General features: G+C 42.0%; 1 protein-coding gene across 1 annotated transcript in view; it reads left to right on the top strand.

Annotated features, from left to right (window-relative positions):
- Positions 1-15,415, top strand: part of ANP32B (acidic nuclear phosphoprotein 32 family member B) — a 36,127-nt gene extending 20,712 nt beyond the window's left edge. The window contains exons 4-7 of the mRNA XM_055271743.2: positions 4,308-4,497; positions 10,880-10,998; positions 12,036-12,087; positions 14,967-15,415. Of these exons, the coding sequence (XP_055127718.1) occupies positions 4,308-4,497; positions 10,880-10,998; positions 12,036-12,087; positions 14,967-15,034 (429 nt within the window). The 3' untranslated portion in view covers positions 15,035-15,415. The remainder of the gene's footprint in view (positions 1-4,307; positions 4,498-10,879; positions 10,999-12,035; positions 12,088-14,966) is intronic.
- The last annotated feature ends 1,479 nt before the right edge of the window (positions 15,416-16,894 follow it).

Raw genomic sequence — 16,894 nt, 5'->3', positions numbered from 1 at the left:
TAATCCCAGCACTTTGGGAGGCCAAGGCGGGCAGATCACTTGAGGTCAGGAGTTTGAGACCAGCCTAGCCAACGTGGTAAAACCCCATCTCTACTAAAAATACAAAAAATTACCCAGGCGTGGTGGCAGGCGCCTATAATTCCAGCTACTTGGGAGGCTGAGGCAGGAGAATCACTTGAACCCAGGAGACAAAAGTTGCAGTGAGCTGAGATCATGCCTCTGCACTCCAGCCTGGGCGACAGAACGAGACTCCATCTCAAAAAAAAAAAAAAAAAAAAAAAAATTCAAAGTCTGCTGTGTTTTCCATAGCCCTTGGGACCTCTTCTTCTCTTTCCACCTGTAAATTGATTTCATGCCCAAATTTCCTTAAGCTGGAAATTGCAACAGGAGCACCAAATTTTAACTGCTGATGCTTTCCCGTTCAGATGGGCTACACTAAGCCTTTGTTTATTGGTTAGTGACAGACATACTAATCCTAGGTTGTGAGCATAAGAAACCCTTCTCCCCCCCAGCCCCCTTTTTTTTTTCTGGTTTAATTTTTTTTTCTTTTTTTTAGACAGAGTCTCGCTCTGTCGCCCAGGCTGTAGTGTAGTGGAGCCATCTCGGCTCAATGCAAGCACCGCCTCCTGGGTTCACGCCATTCTCCTGCCTCAGCCTCCCAAGTAGCAGGGACTACAGGCGCCCGCCACCATGCCTGGCTAATTTTTTTGTATTTTTAGTAGAGATGGGGTTTCACTGTGTTTGCCAGGATGGTCTCGATCTCCTGAGCTCGTGATCTGCCTGCCTCAGCCTCTCGAAGTGCTGGGATTACAGGCGTGAGCCACTGTGCCCGGGCTTCTCGTTTAATTTTTAAAGAACAGAGTAGCAGGCAGTACCTTTTTACTGTTGGCTAGTTGATGACTGGTCATTACCTGATTCTTGTGGCAGCCTGAATCCTCTGATTATCAGAAGTGTTTTTCAGTGTTGTAGCACACAGCAATGGAGCAGAAGCAAACACTGTGTGGGAGTTGTTTGCTTGAGTTTTTTCCCGATCTGGTCAGTAATGTATGAGAGGACCCTCTGGTGGCTGTGAAAGTCTCAGTCCCCCAGGATAGTGAAGGATGAAAAGTAATCTTCGTTGTGTTCACCATTTTTAGAGGATCTGCTATACCCATACACTTACTGGGTGCTTTATGCATGTTTTATTAGTAATTGTCAAAAAAAAAAAAACTTCGATACAAAGTCGATAGAAAAAGCATGGCCCTTGTTTTATATTGAGGAAGCTAAGGCTTGGGTGAGGCTGAATCCCTTGTCCAGAGTCACACACCCTGTGGCAGAGCCACAGGGCTACACACCAGAGCTATTTCGAAAAGCCTGGGGTCCCACCATTCTGCTATACTTGGCACTCAGATTCCTGGCGGTGCTAGGTTGGTCTCCTGAAGTTCTAACTTGGAATTAAGTAAATCTGTAGGAGAAGGTGAAGGGGGGAAGAGTTGGGTCCATTTTGACTTCTGGCAGTATTCTTCAGTGGGGAAAAACACCATCCTCATCCTCATTAACCACATACATTTTGAACACCGTCTACTTTGAGCCCAGTTCTTACAGTCAATGCAATGATTGTGAATGCCTCTGCTTGCTACAGGGACATTAATCGAGAGACAAAGAAGGCATCAATTCAAACTTCCTTGGACACCTTTTTTAAGAGACCTGGGCCATCCAAACCATCCCCCAAAGCCCTTCTAAATTCTAAGAAGGCAAGCAAAATTATTGTTAATAAAATGTTTAATGTTTATTATGGCTAGCCTATTAGCTTACATCAAATTTCTGGTATGGTAGAGTTGTAATTTTTTTTATCAATATTTACACATTACATTGGGATCTTGAATAATCTGTGTGTAGTGTATTTTGTGCCTATTGGGCCTTAAAGCACAATTTTACTACTTTCAGCAGTTCCAGAGTACTACAGTTATTTGGGATTTTTGTTGTTTTCTTGCTTTCATTTCATTTTTCAACCTACTGATTGGCATGTCCAAATTGTTTGAGAAGGGGTGCTTTGCCAGGAAGTAGCCAAAAATCTCACATAATTGTAGTTTCAGAAACAGGAGAGCCTTGGAGGCCCTGTATACTGGAAGAGTCAATGAAACTAGATAGAGAAAGGGCTTTTGGTATTAAAAAGCATTAGATAAATATCAGAGGCTGTATGTGTTTTTGTGCACCTATTTCTTGGAAATAATTCTGAAATATAAATGGCTCATTCCTTTAAGTGGAGAATTTTTAGAGTGAACCTTTTTGGAAAAGCTGCCTAAAGCTGACTCTAGTTGGCATCGAGTCAGCCTTTGTGAAGAGAAAGCCAGTATGCTAGCTAGCCGTCTGGGGTGGCATTGCAGCATTTTTTTCCTCTTTGGCAAGAAGTCATACCTGGGCTTCTGGAAGTCAGGGCCTGACTGGAAGGGAACCTAATCTGAAAATTACTGATACAAAAGCAGCTCTGTGACCAGAAGGGCTGGGGACAGCTTTCTTAAGACGTCAAGGAACTGACTATATAAGCACATTGTTTGATTCACAGACTCTTGGATCATTGTACAGTTTGTGTTTTGAGGGGTACAATGTTTTCCTGTTGCTGTAACCCTGCTGTGTGTTCCCTGCCTGAATAAAACAAGTGTGGGAGCCCCTTTCTTGATCAAGAAGATGAAGTTTCTTCATGTGCAGGGGTCAGTAGCCCTTTTCTTTAAGGGCCAAATAGTAGGTTCATTTGGCTTTGTAGCCTCTTTATATAGTCTCTGTCACAACTAGTCTGCTTGGCCATTTTAGCACATAAGGAGCCATACATAAATAAATGAGTGTGACTGTGTTCCAGTAGAGCTTATTTTACAAAAACAAGTGGTGGGCCGGAATTGGCCACTGGACCACCGGTTCCCAACCCCTGCTCTAGAGCCTTGAGGCAGATTTTCACACCATTTTATATCTCCTCAGAACTACATAGATACCTTGAGTTCTGAAAATAAGGTTTTGTTTTGTCTGCATTTCTTCTCAGGTCCTTGTGAGTGTTGTAACAGCTTTCCTAATAAAGCAGCAAAACCTGTTAAGCCTCAACATTTATTTTTTTAGAAATTATTTCATGTGGAGATCCTCTTAATGTTTGTTTGGGTGTTCTTAGTACTATTTTCTTAGAGAATACCAAAGTTTTGCTCTTGATTCAGAACCATTAAAGGTTGTATTTATGAAGCTATGCAGATATATGTAGTTACTGCCCCTATTCTGAAAGGCGCCAGGCTATGTGCTACTTCACATTGGATTTGCCTTTCATAGGCTGCTCCCTCTTCTATCTGCAAGGGTCTGCTGTCACTTCCTTTTGCTGTCTCCTGACTTGCCTATAGTGTAGTACCTCTGCCCTCTCAATCTCTTAATTTACCCTTAATCAAAACTTAATAGACCTGGGATTTTGAAGTACTAGTACACTTATATAATAACAAATGAAGATCTGAGTAAATACATAGACATTTTCCAGTGCACTTTGACTACTCAGAAAACTTGACTTGGGCCAACTTTTTATAGCTTAACTGTTTTTAGATAGATGAAACTGATGGTTCCAAAGAAATGAGGTATTGCAACAAAATTTCAAGGTATGGTAAATAAAATCAGAAGCACTTACATCGTAAAAGTCTGGTAACATGTCAGTCTTTTCCCCAAATACTAAAAAAGAAGAGTGCAGTGTTTCTCCGTATTTCTGAAGTTTCAACTCTGCGCCCCTCTGCTTTTTCCCCAGACTATATTGACTCCTGTCTTCCCTGAAAGTAGCTGCATTGCCACCCTTTATATTTTATTATATTTCATCCTCTAGTGTTTCATGTCTATGCCCTATGTAAAATTGTAAGCACCCTGAGATTGTGTTATAAATCTCTGAATTTTTCCCTATACTGCCAGCCTAGAACATTAAAGACTGCTTGATACCCAGGAAGTTTTTAATGGCCATTTGATTACTCAAATGTTAACATTTGTTTCAGCTAAATTTATTAAACTGTTTGATTGTCTCATACTGTGAAAATATCTGGATTTAATAAAAATTATTTTCAATTTATATTTCTTTAGACTACTACGCTGCCAGAAAAACACATAGTTCTCTGGAAGAGTAGATAAAGGAAGAGAGGGACTAAAGTCTAGTAACCTAATATAAAGGTTGCAAAAGACTTGATATATTTTTCTATATATGAGGCTGAGTGGGTAGCAGAAATTGAATATAGAGCCTAGAATTTTACCTCTTCAAGAGATGGGTTTGTTATTTATATTCCTTTGGTTTAGGAGTTGTGGTTTTTGATCCTTTTCTTCAGAAAAAGTTAGAATGTCTGAAAAGCCTGGACCTCTTTAACTGTGAGGTTACCAACCTGAATGACTACCGAGAGAGTGTCTTCAAGCTCCTGCCCCAGCTTACCTACTTGGATGGCTATGACCGAGAGGACCAGGAAGCACCTGACTCAGATGCCGAGGTGGATGGTGTGGATGAAGAGGAGGAGGACGAAGGTGAGTAGGCTCAGCATCCAGTGAACCTGATGTCTGCCTTTCAGAGCCTCTGATAAAAACTATTGGATGTTGGCCGGGTCCAGTGGCACACACCTGTAATCCCAGCACTTTGGGTGGCCGAGGCAGGGGGCATTGCTTGAGCCCAAGAGTTTGAGACTAGCCTAGGCAACATGGCAATATCTTGTTTCTACAGAAAATAGAAAAAAAAAAAATTAGCCAGGTGTGGTGGTGCACACCTAGAGTCTTAGCTACTCAGAAGACTGGAGGCCGAGGTGGGAGGATCACTTGAACCTAGGAGTTTGAGGCTACAGTGAGCCATGATTGTTCCCCACTGCACTCCATCTCAGAAGACAGAGAGGGTATCTCAAAAAAAAAAAAAAAAAAAAAAGCTACTAGATGTTCTTACTATTGAGGAAAATAGTGTGCGTGTGCGCACGTGTGTGTGTATTTTTTTAATGTAGGCATTCCATTAAATTTATAGCTAAGGCCTATTTCGTAAGCCCCTGGCCTCAAGGGATCCTCCCACCTCAGCCTGCCCAAGTGGTGGGATTATAGGGATGAGACACTGAACCTGGCCCAGGAAGCATTTCCTGAAGTCTGCAAGCTAGGTTAGGATGCTGTGCGTGTTAAACTGTAAACCCCTTACTCTTACAGGCTTGCCACTCTGCTGTTCTTTTTTTTTTTTTTTTTTTTTTTTTTTTTTTTTTTTTTTTTTGAGATGGAGTCTCGCTCTGTCGCCCAGGCTGGAGTGCAGTGGCACACTCTCGGCTCACTGCAGGCTCTGCCTCCCGGGTTCACGCCATTCTCCTGCCTCAGCCTCTCCGAGTAGCTGGGACTACAGGCGCCCGCCACCACGCCCGGCTAATTTTTTTGTATTTTTAGTGGAGACGGGGTTTCACTGTGGTCTCGATCTCCTGACCTCGTGATCCGCCCGCCTCGGCCTCCCAAAGTGCTGGGATTACAAGCGTGAGCCACCGCGCCCAGCCCACTCTGCTGTTCTTAAGTCTTCCTACTTCAGGGGTCTTCAACCCATAGGCCACAGACTGGTACCGCTCCGTGACCTGTTAGAAACCAGGCCGCATGAGCGGTGAGGAAGCCTCATCTGTATTACAGCCACTCCCCATTGCTCATATTACTGTCTGGGCTCCACCTCCTGTCAGATCAATGGTGGTATTAAATTCTCATAGGAGCGAGAATCCTATTGTGAACTGCACATGTGAGGGGTCTAGGTTGCGTGCTCCTTAGGAGAATCTAATGTCTGATGATCCAAGGTGGAGCTGAGGTGGTGATGCTAGTGCTGGGGAGTGGCTGCAAATACAGATTAACATTAGCAAAGAGGTTTGACTTTACAGAGATCATAATAAATCAATTGCTTGCAGACTCATCAAACCCTATCTGTGAGTGGCAAGTGACAAGCTGCATCTGGTGGCAGGCTTTATAGTGGCAAGTGAGTTGGTGTACTTCAGTTGTACAGCTATATCTGGTGACAGGCTTTAAGTCAGCATCTGATGCTTTTTTTAGTCAGTATGTGGCCTGCCCATTTTTTTATTTACCACTTCCATCCACACCTCTTTCCCGCACTGCGTATTTGTCTCAGTCACAGTTTTGGTAGGCCCACAAGCTAACTCTATCCAACCATGAGTAAAAAACGTCGCTGGAAAGCTTTGAAAAGTGGGAAAGATCCAATAATGAGACAGCAGAAGACAAGACTGCCAATGAAAAGAAAGCTTCATTGAAAAGAAAATACAAAGAGTGCTACTTAAATTACAGGTTCATTGCAACAGATGATTCACATTCTCCAAGCCCACTTTGTATAATATGTGGCAACCAGCTATCCAACAAAGCCATGAAACCCTCGAAATCGCTTCACTGGCTGGGCACAGTGGCTCATGCCTGTAATCCCAGCACTTACGGAGGCCGAGGTGGATCACCTGAGGTCAGGAGTTCAAGACCAGCCTGGCCAACATGGGGAAACCCCGGCTCTGCAAAAATACAAAAATTAACCAGGCATGGTGGTGCACACCTTTAGTCCCAGCTTCTCGGGAGGCTGAGGCATAAGAATTGCTTGAACCTGGGAGGCGGAGGTTGCAGTGAGCCAAGATTGCGCTGCTGCACTTTAGCCTGGGCGATAGAGCAAGACTCCATCTCAAAAAAAAAAAAAAACCGCTTCACCACTTGGAGACCAAGCACCCTGCATTTAAAAGACAAGCCTTTGGAGTTTTTCAAAAGAAATAAACATGAACATGAAAAACAGAGGCAATTATTGAAGGCTCCCACTTCATCAAATGTGACTGCATTGAGAACATCTCATTCTTAGTGGCTAACTGCATTGCTAAAGCTAAGAAGCCCTTAACTAACTGCATTGCTAAAGTAAGAAGCCCTTTACTATTGAAGAGTTGATCCTGCCTGCTGCTAAGGACATTTGTCGTGAACTTTTAGGAGAGGCTGCAGTTAAGCTGCAGTTCAAAAGGTGGCACATGTTCCTCTTTCAGCTAGCACCGTAACTAGATGAATTGATGAAATAGCAGAGGATATTGAGGCACAGTTGTTAGAGAGGATTGATGAGTCACCGTGGTACACAATGCAGGTTGACGAGTCTGCCGATGTTGACAACATGGCAACAATGCTTGTTTTTGTGCAATATATTTTCAGGAGGATGTGCATGAGACTATGTTATGTGTACTTCGTTGCCAACCAGCACCACAGCTGCAGAACTATTCAAGTCTTTTGAACGATTACATATCAGGAAAACTGAATTGGTCATTTTGTGTCGTATATGCACAGATGGAGCGGATGCCATGGCTGGACGGCTTTCTGGTTTCACTACTTGAGTCAGAGAGGTCGCTTCTGGATGTGAGTCTATGCACCGTGTCATCCATAGAGAAATGCTGGCTAGCTGACAAATGTCACCTGAACTTAATGTTTTGCAGGATATGATTAAAATTAACCACATTGAAGTACATGCCCTTAACCCATGTCTGTTCACGCAGTTCTGTGAGATGGATGCAGAGAACACTACTCTTACATAGAGAAGCGAGATGGCGTTCTAAAGGTGGATCACTGGCCAGAGTTTTTGAGTTACGAGGCCTGCTCCAGAGATTTCTCTTAAGAATAACAGTCACCACTAGCAGAACATTTTAGTAACACAGAATGAGTGGTAAAACTTTTCTTTTTTTTTAAGTTCAGGGGTACATGTGCAGGTTTGTCGCATAGATAAACGTGTGCTATCCCATCACCTAAGTATTAAGCCAACTGTCCATTAGCTAGTTTTCCTGATGCTCTTCCTCCCCAGCCTCCCCAGGCCCCAGTATGTGTTGTTCCCCTCCATGTGTCCGTGTATACTCATCATTCAGCCTCCACTTACAAGTGAGAACATAACGATATTTAGTTTTCTGTTCTGAGCATTGAGATTTTTGACATGTTTCAAACAGTAGCAGTGATTTTGAAAGAGAGTGAGCCAGGGCCTTCTTTCTCGCAGCTGGTGCATGATGACCTATCAGCTCTCAAAAGAGTTTGAGCATTACTTCCCAACTCCAAAAGACCCCCGAATTGGGAAGGAATGGATCCACCACCCATTTATGAATAAGCCAGGTCAATCGACTTTGTTCATGCTTGAAGAGGATCAACTGGTTGAGATGACAAATGGCAGTGGCCTTAAAAGTATGGTTTAAGACAACTTCAAAATCTCCATATATTCTGGATTAAAGTCGAGGTGGAATATCCCGAGATTGCCAAAAAAGCACTGAAAAACCTGCTTCCATTTCCGATATCCTATCTTTGTGAAGCAAAGTTTTCTGCAGTGACAGCAACCAGAACAAAATTATGGAGTATACTGGACATAAGCAGCACACTTTGAGTGTCACTGTCTCTCATTGCCCCCAGATGGGACTGTCTAGTTGCAGGGAAAACAAGCTCAGGGTTCCCATTGATTCCACATTATGATGAGTTGTATAATTATATCATTATATATTACAATGTAATAATAGAAATAAAGTGCAGAATAAACATAATGAGTTTGAATCATCCTGAAACCATCCACCCACCCCCCAGGCTGTGGAAACATTGTCTTCCACAAAACTGGTCCCTGGTGCCAAAAAGGTTGAGGACCACTGTCCTACTACACTACAGTCATCATTTTGGGTAGATACTTATCTCCTGATTCATAGGGCCTGACACTGAGTAGGTTTGCCAGCTATAAATAAAATAGCTTTCCCTTCCATTGACCTATGACCAGAGTTTTAAAAGGTAATGATTTCGAATAACTATATATTAGATTCCGTTTTTCATTCATAAGGGAAATAATCTCTGATCATAACATAGAATTAAAAGATGATTTTCAGTAGTTTTGGCATTTGACCCAGGATTTATACATATTTTACAGATTTACAGATTTTAAGAAATAACTAATACTTTCTACCCAAGATATTCCTCCTGATTAGTTTGTGTTTTCTTTGCATGCTGAGTTTGTTTACTCTCAGTCGCTCTTAGAATAAAACGCTTCTCACGTACAGGTGGCTTAGAGCAGCAGTCTCCAACCTTTTTGGCACCAGGGACTGGTTTCGTGGAAGACAGTTTTTCCACAGATGTGGGGAAGGGGTTGGGGGCGGCAGCTGAATGGTTTTGAGATGAAACTGTTCCACCTTAGATCAGGCATTAGATTCTCATAAGGAGTGCACAGTCTAGATCCCTCACATGCGCAGTTCACAATAGAATTTGCACTCCTATGAGAATCTAACAGGTGATGTGACAGGAGGTGGAGCTCAGGTGGTAATGGTCACTGGCCTGCTCTTCACCTCCCGCTGTTTGGCCCAGGCCACGGACCAGTACCAGTCCTGGGAGTTGGGAACCCCTGGCTTAGAGGAAGCAGAATGATTAGTTTTCACATCAGTCAGCATGAATACCTCTTTTCTTTAAGAATTAGCATATACGACAGAAATTATCAAGAAAATAGAGCAGGAAAAGCATCAAGGAGTTTGGGTGCAGTTAATGGTATGATACTCTGGAACATTTTTACAGTTTTATTTTGAAGCATATTGAGACAGGCAAAAATTAATGAGTTATAAGGTGGTAAAATGGACAGAGAATAGGACATCTCACCTATTTCCAAATGTTATGTCCCTTTGTCCCTTCTACAGTTTTTCCATTTTTCCTAAAAACCATTTGTGCTTGTTGTCTATTTAAGTTCACCTCAAACAGGAAGAACAGCCACATGTGCAAGAGCCGGTAAAGGATGTTCCTTGGAAGGTGGGGGGCAGTTCCTGAGAGCAAAGATGGGTCAGCCAGCAAATACTTGAGCATTTCCTATGTGCCAGGCACTGTGGAAAACAGTGGTTTAAAAAAAAAAAAACAAGGTTCCTACTCTCTTGGACCTTACAGAGAAATGATTATTATTTTTTTTAATCATAAGCAGGCTGGGTATGGTGGCTCACACTTGTAATCCCAACACTTGGGGACGGTGAGGCATGATGATTGCTGGAATCCAGGAGTTCAAGACCAGCCTGGGCAACATAGACAAACCCTCTCTGTACAGAAAAAATTGTTTTAAATTAAAAATCATAAATAATAATTGCAAGTAAGCAAAGTGTGTTGTAATGGAGAAGCACCACATACTCATGGTGAGAGCCTATGACCTGGCATTGGGAGGTCTGGTGAGTAAGACTGCCTAAGGAAGTGACGTTGACTGAGACTCCAAGGTGGAGTCAGAGTTAGCCAAGCAAAGAGGATGGAAAGAGCATGCAGAGACCAGGAGGCAGGTGAGAGCATGGTGTGCTCTAGGACCCAGGAGAAGCAAGAACTGCCGCAGTAGAGGTCTGAACAATCAGGTAGAGATGCAGGTGCCTCTCAGCCTCCTGTCCCCTGAGTCACAGGGTTATTATGGGTGTTTCTCAGGTTCCTGATTGGAGCAGCTGACTGTGACTCTGGTGGTATCATTACCCAAGAGAAGGTACATGATTTTTTTTTTTTTTAACTTTTTACTGTCAAAAATTTCAGACAGTGACAAAGGTAAAAATAATAGCAAAACGAACCCCCATGTTCTTATCATTCAGCTTCAGCAATTATTGGTCATAGCTGACCTTACTTTATTCCTGCATACCCTTACCTTCTTCCCCACTCCATATAATTTTGAAGCAAATCTTAGGCATTGTATCATTTCATCAGCGAGAATTACAGCATTTGTCTTATCTACCAGGACTTCTAGCTCTCTGATTTTATGGGACTCTATTGGACAAAGGGACTGAGCTGTAGCACATAGTAGAAAGAAAGTGACTGCAGTTCGTGGACTTACAGCATTTGTTCTGTGAGCCAGCCCACAGATCCCCAACACTTTGTGCCCTGTGGAGTGTCGAGGATATTTAATGAATCCCTTTTGGACTATTTTTAGAAGGAGAAGATGAGGAAGACGAGGAGGATGAGGATGGTGAAGAAGAGGAGTTTGATGAAGAAGATGATGAAGATGAAGATGTAGAAGGGGATGAGGACGACGATGAAGTCAGTGAGGAGGTCAGTGCAGCTGTTTTCTACCCTGCTTCTTATTTGTAATTACAACAAAAGTGGGGGTTTCAAAAAGATGACAAAAGAAAAGAAAAACACCTTTTGAAGAAATTAGTATACCTGTGAATACATTTACAGTATGAATCTGGTTAATTTAGTTTTTGTCTGGCTTTAAATAACTACTAAATAGAATGCCTACTGAACTCAAACTAGTATGGTTCCTGGCTGTGCAAGGTAAGTTCTGGCCCTCTGGGGGAAGGAATGAATTGAGTATTCAGTATGGTGAGAAAACTGGACATGTTGAGAATTGATGGTATGTCTGTTCCTTCATTGAATTGTAGGGAAGTTTATGTTTACCAAGTCTAAACTTTTTCTTGTATATTCAGTGTAATTCAGTAAATATATACCTGCTATGTTAAAGAGTTGGGAGTACAAAATGAAATGAGATTGTGGTCCTGCCCTGAAAGAGCACATAGTCTGGTTTATGGAATACCCAATAATAGAGGATCCCTGAGGAAATGAATGCTATATGAGGGCAGGAGCAAACAGTGTCTTGACTTTGACCCTCAAAGAGGTTTGGGAAACAGGCAGACCACATTAGTTGTTAACAAAACGCATTCTCTTTTGTAGTATAAAAATAAGGCTTGGGGTTTGTGTGATGTCATTAGGTGTATGATTGACATTAAAGTTCTGAAAGAAGCTTTGCATATGAATGGGATATAGAAAGAAATTTTTGTCTAAACCTGTTTTGAAATTTGAGATTTTAAGATGATTTCTTGAATTATCCAAAGTTATATACTAATTAAACATCTAGCAAATGAACTGCTTGCTTCTAAAAACAATTTTTTTTTAGAAAAATTATAAAGCTCATTAAGGAAAATCAGTGGGTCTTGGTACATCAAAGTAGATAAAAATAACATTACAGTTTCCTGCTTGATTGATAGTGTTGCATTTATTTGTACTTCTTAGTTTGGCAGAATTTGTACTATTTGCACTTTTCAATTTGGCGGAATTAATCTAATGTTATGCTGTTTGCTATTCTTTAGGAAGAAGAATTTGGACTTGATGAAGAAGATGAAGATGAGGATGAGGATGAAGGTGGGCCTAATGCATGCATTTTGATCATTCTCAGTTAAAAATTAGAGAAAAACATCCATTATTTAGAATTTGATACCACTGAGAAGAAAATAAAATACCCTTGGCTCTGGTGGTTTACACATTCACGTTCTCGTTTCTATCGTCCCATCAGTGTGTCTGTGCTGGTGCAGGCTCCCTGCTGCTACAGCAGTTATTCCTGTCTGATGGCAAGGGTCCTGTTGGTCTTCAGTCCTCATGGGGTTTTTTTGGGGGTGGTGGTGGTGGTGGTTTGAGACAGAGTCTTGCTCTGTCGCCCAGGCTGGAGTGCAGTGGCACGCTCCGCCTCCTGGGTTCACACCATTCTCCTGCCTCAGCCTCCAGAGTAGCTGGGACTACAGGCGCCCACCACCATGCCCAGCTAATTGTTTGCATTTTTAGTAGAGAACAGGGTTTCACCATGTTAGCCAGGATGGTCTCTATCTCCTGACCTCATGATCCGCCTGCCTCAGCCTCCCAAAGTGCTGGGATTATAGGTGTGAGCCACCGCACCTGGCCTGTTGTTTTCTTGAGATGGAGTCTTGCTCTGTTGCCCAGTCTGGAGTTCACTGGTGCAATCTAAGCTCACTGCAGCCTCCACCTCCCAGGTTCAAGGGATTCTCTGCCTCAGCCTCCTGAGTAGCTGGGATTACAGGCATGCACCACCACACTTGGCTAATTTTTGTATTTTTAGTAGAGACGGGGTTTTGCCATGTTGTCCAGCCTGGTCTCGAATTCCTGGCTTCAAGTGATCCACCCACCTCAGCCTCCCAAATTACTCGGATTACAGGTGTGAGCCACCGTGCCTAGCCTGGTCCCCATGTTTTAAATGTGTTTTTAGGACCAGTCATTTGGTTTACTGCCAAGTGTGAGTTTCTGTGTTTGGAGTTATTTCATTTTCTAAAAAAAAGACTTTAATAATAATTGAACCATCATTTTCAGGATATATAAATAGATGTAGCAGTTTCCCAGTTTTGTCAGTGTTAGTCCTTTCCCCACTACAACCAAGACAAGTGAAATAGCTGTTACTTATTTAATACTGTTGAAAGTATGCCAGCCTGGACAACATAGACCCTGTCTCTACAGAAAATTAAAAAGTTAGCTGGGACCGGGTGTGGTGACTCACGCCTGTTAGCTCAGCACTTTAGGAGGCCGAGGCAGGTGGATCACCTGAGGTCAGGAGTTCGAGAGCAACCTGGCCAACATGGTAAAATCCTGTCTCTACTAAAAATTTAAAAATCAGTCAGGCGTGGTGGCACGCACTCAAACCCAGGAGGCAGAGATTGCAGTGAGCTGAGATCATGCCACCGCACTGCAGCCTGGACAACAGAGCAAGACTCTGTCTCAACAACAACAACAAAAATGTTATCTGCACATGGTCGCGCACACCTATAGTCCCAGCTACTTGGGAAGCTGAGGTGGGAGGACTGCTTAAAGTTGCAGTGAGGCTATGATAGTGCCACCGCACTCCAGCCTGAGTGACAGAGGGAGACCTTGTCTCAAATAAATAAAAGTCTCATGGTTGTGTCTCAGAGAATCAGGTGTTCACTGTGCTGTTGACTCATGTTTTCTCAGCATCCACTTTGTGTCAAGCTCTCAATTACATTTACACTGGATATTACCCTGGTTAGGACCTGGTCACTGCCTTTAAGAACCTGTATGATTGGGAGGCTGAGGCGGGCGGATCATGAGGTCAGGAGATCGAGACCATCCTGGCTAACACGGTGAAACCCCATCTCTACTAAAAATACAAAAAATTAGCCGGGTGTGGTGGCGGGCACCTGTAGTGCCAGCTACTCGGGAGGCTGAGGCAAGAGAATGGCATGAACGCAGGAGGCGGAGCTTGCAGTGAGCCGAAATCGAGCCACCACACTTCAGCCTGGGCGACAGAGCGAGACTCTGTCTCAAAAAAAAAAAAAAACTGTATGAAATATGATTTAACATGTAGTTAATGTCATTAAGATAACCGTGGATTTTATTAGTTGAAAAAACTGGTCTATATGTAAGTCTCTGTGTCTTGACTACATAATACTCTTAAGAAGTTACTTTTTAGTTAATATTAGTTTGCTACAATTTGAGTCTTAATGATGTTCCATACTAAGTGTTTTGTGTGTTATTTAATTCTCAGAATAACCTTTTAAAGTCAGTACCATTGTCCCCATTTTACAGATGAAAAAGGCTTTTAAAGAGGTTAAGCTTGTCCGAGGTCACTTGAAAGTAAGCATGGCTTGAAGACATGCTAGACTAGCACGAGGGGTTTTGTTTTGTTTTTTTTGGAGACAGTTTCGCTCTTATCACCCGGGCTGGAGTCCAGTGGTGTAATCTCAGCTCACTGCAACCTCCGCCTTCCGGATTCAAGTAATTCTCATGTCTCATCATCCGGAGTAGTTGGGATTACAGGTGCGTGCCACCATGCTTGGCTAATTTTTGTATTTTTAGTAGAGATGGAGTTTCACCATGTTGGCCAGGGTGGTCTGGAACTCCTGACCTCAGGTGATCCACCCGCCTCGGCCTCCCAAAGTGCTGGGATTATAGGCATGAGCCACTGCGCCTGACCAGCTCAGGTTAATAATAAGCATTTTAATAATTGCTAGATTTGTAAAAAGAAACATTTGGAAGAAAACACCTTAAAATTGAGGAAACTGGATTAACTTTTCCTGGGTGAGTTGAGGTGCTGTTGTGCATTTTGCTTTTCTTGGTTCTGTGGTCACCACTTATACTTGCTATTAATCACCTATATTAATCTGATCAAGTTTACATTGTTTTATCTCCTGTCAAAAACTTTGTTGTTGTTGCCTCCATTGGCAATAATCCAAGCAAAATGCCTTTCCACTGTCCTAAAGTCAGTTTTTGTTACTGTACAGAGGAGGAAGAAGGCGGGAAAGGTGAAAAGAGGAAGAGAGAAACAGATGATGAAGGAGAAGATGATTAAGACCCCAGATGACCTGCAGAAACAGAACTGTTCAGTATTGGTTGGACTGCTCATGGATTTTGTAGCTGTTTAAAAAAAAAAAAAGGTAGCTGTGATACAAACCCCAGGACACCCACCCACCCAAAGAGCCAAAGAATAGTTCCTGTGACATTCCGCCTTCCTTCCATGTAGTCCCTCTTGGTAATCTACCACCAAGCTTGTGGACTTCACCCCAACAAAATTGTAAGCGTTGTTAGGTTTTTGTGTAAGACTCTTGCTGTAGCGTGGATAGCTGTGATTGGTGAGTCAGCCGTCTATGGCTACCAGTTACACCGAGATTGTAACAGCATTTTTACTTTCTGTACAACAAAAAAGCTTTGTAAATAAAATCTTAACATTTTGGGTCTGTTTTTTCATGCTTTTCTTTTTAATTATTATTATTATTATTATTTTTTACATTAGGACATTTTATGTGACAACTGCCAAAAAAGTATTTTTAAGAATTTAAGTGAAATAAACACGTTACTCTTTGGTAAAGCCTAGTTGTATGCTTACATTTTTAAATTATACTCTCATTGTAAGCTCATGCTAAAACACCAAAGAATTGGTTTATTTGGCATTTTTATATTAGTAGTTGTTGAGGGGAATTGCAGAAGCGTGTAGGATCTTTGAGCATTTAGATCAAATCCTCATTGACAACTGGGAGTAAATGAAGCATACTTTTTAAAATAATGTTCAAAATGGAATGCTCTGGGGCCCTGAAAACCAGTAAAATGTTAGGTTCAAGTATTATGTGAATTAAGGGAAAGAAGCTAGTGTAAAGCAAAAGGCCTTCACCAGAATCCCAAGAGATCTGAATTCTAGTTCTGGCTCTGCCACTGATTTTCTGTGTGACCTTGTGTTGACTCTGGGTCACCATCCAGTCTGTAAAATTGAAGGGGTGTGACCAAATGGCTTCTGAAGTCACTTGTAGCACTGATGTTCTGTGACCCTTTCTGACAGGAAGGTCTGAAGGGAAAAACGGGTTTTCCACTAGGCTGAAACATGTAGGGTTTGACTGATGGGTGAACACAGTATGGTTTGTTGTCAAGACAGGCGTGAAAAGGGGGAATGTCATGTGAAAAGCCTCACCAAGCAGTGGGTAGACACTGCCTGAGGTCAACTCAGGTTTTCCAGAAGATGGAAATTTTCTCTATTCTTACAGATCTTAAAGGGATTTGAGAAAGGAGGATATTCTGTCTGTATTCAGTGATTAACCATTTAGCGAAAATAGATGTATGACTGCATTATCAATACAGTTTTATAGTGGAAGATTTAAGGATTATTTTAGTAAATTTTAGCTTATAGCTACTGGAATGAGTGAGATTTTTGATGCATGTAAATGTAATATGTAAAATTGGAATCTAATTTGAATTTATAACAAGTCACAGTCTCTATGGAGCCCCCAAATACTGTACTTTAAAATCAAAATCTCCCATAGACTTTAAAATGGAGTTTCTTTTTTGCAAAGAAAATCCAAGAAAATTTGATTTCTGATTTTACAGGTGTTACGTCATTTTCCCCAACCATAAGGCCATTTTGGCAAACCTTCAATACATTGTAAAATGGTTTCTTCTGTAGCCTAGGTGTGTCCTTAAGGTTTTGCTTATTTGTGAAATATCAAACACAGTAACTTTGAGTGATTATTTTTCCTGTTTTGTTTTATTTTTTAGTTTTTTTTTTTTTTTTTTTTTTTTTTTTAAGTTTACAGAACTTTCCAGTATCTTACCAAGCCTGTAGGATATGCCAGGCTTATTGGCTGGTCAAAAGGGAAGGGAATTGGGTTAAAGAGACAAGCCAGCCCTTGGTGCTCATAGTAAACTAGTCAGGAAGAAAAGACAT

The sequence above is a fragment of the Symphalangus syndactylus genome, chromosome 3, assembly GCF_028878055.3.
Source record: "Symphalangus syndactylus isolate Jambi chromosome 3, NHGRI_mSymSyn1-v2.1_pri, whole genome shotgun sequence".
Taxonomy (NCBI): domain Eukaryota; kingdom Metazoa; phylum Chordata; class Mammalia; order Primates; family Hylobatidae; genus Symphalangus; species Symphalangus syndactylus.
The sequence above is the reverse complement of the archived record's forward strand: the minus strand, read 5'-3'. Positions and strand labels throughout refer to the sequence as shown.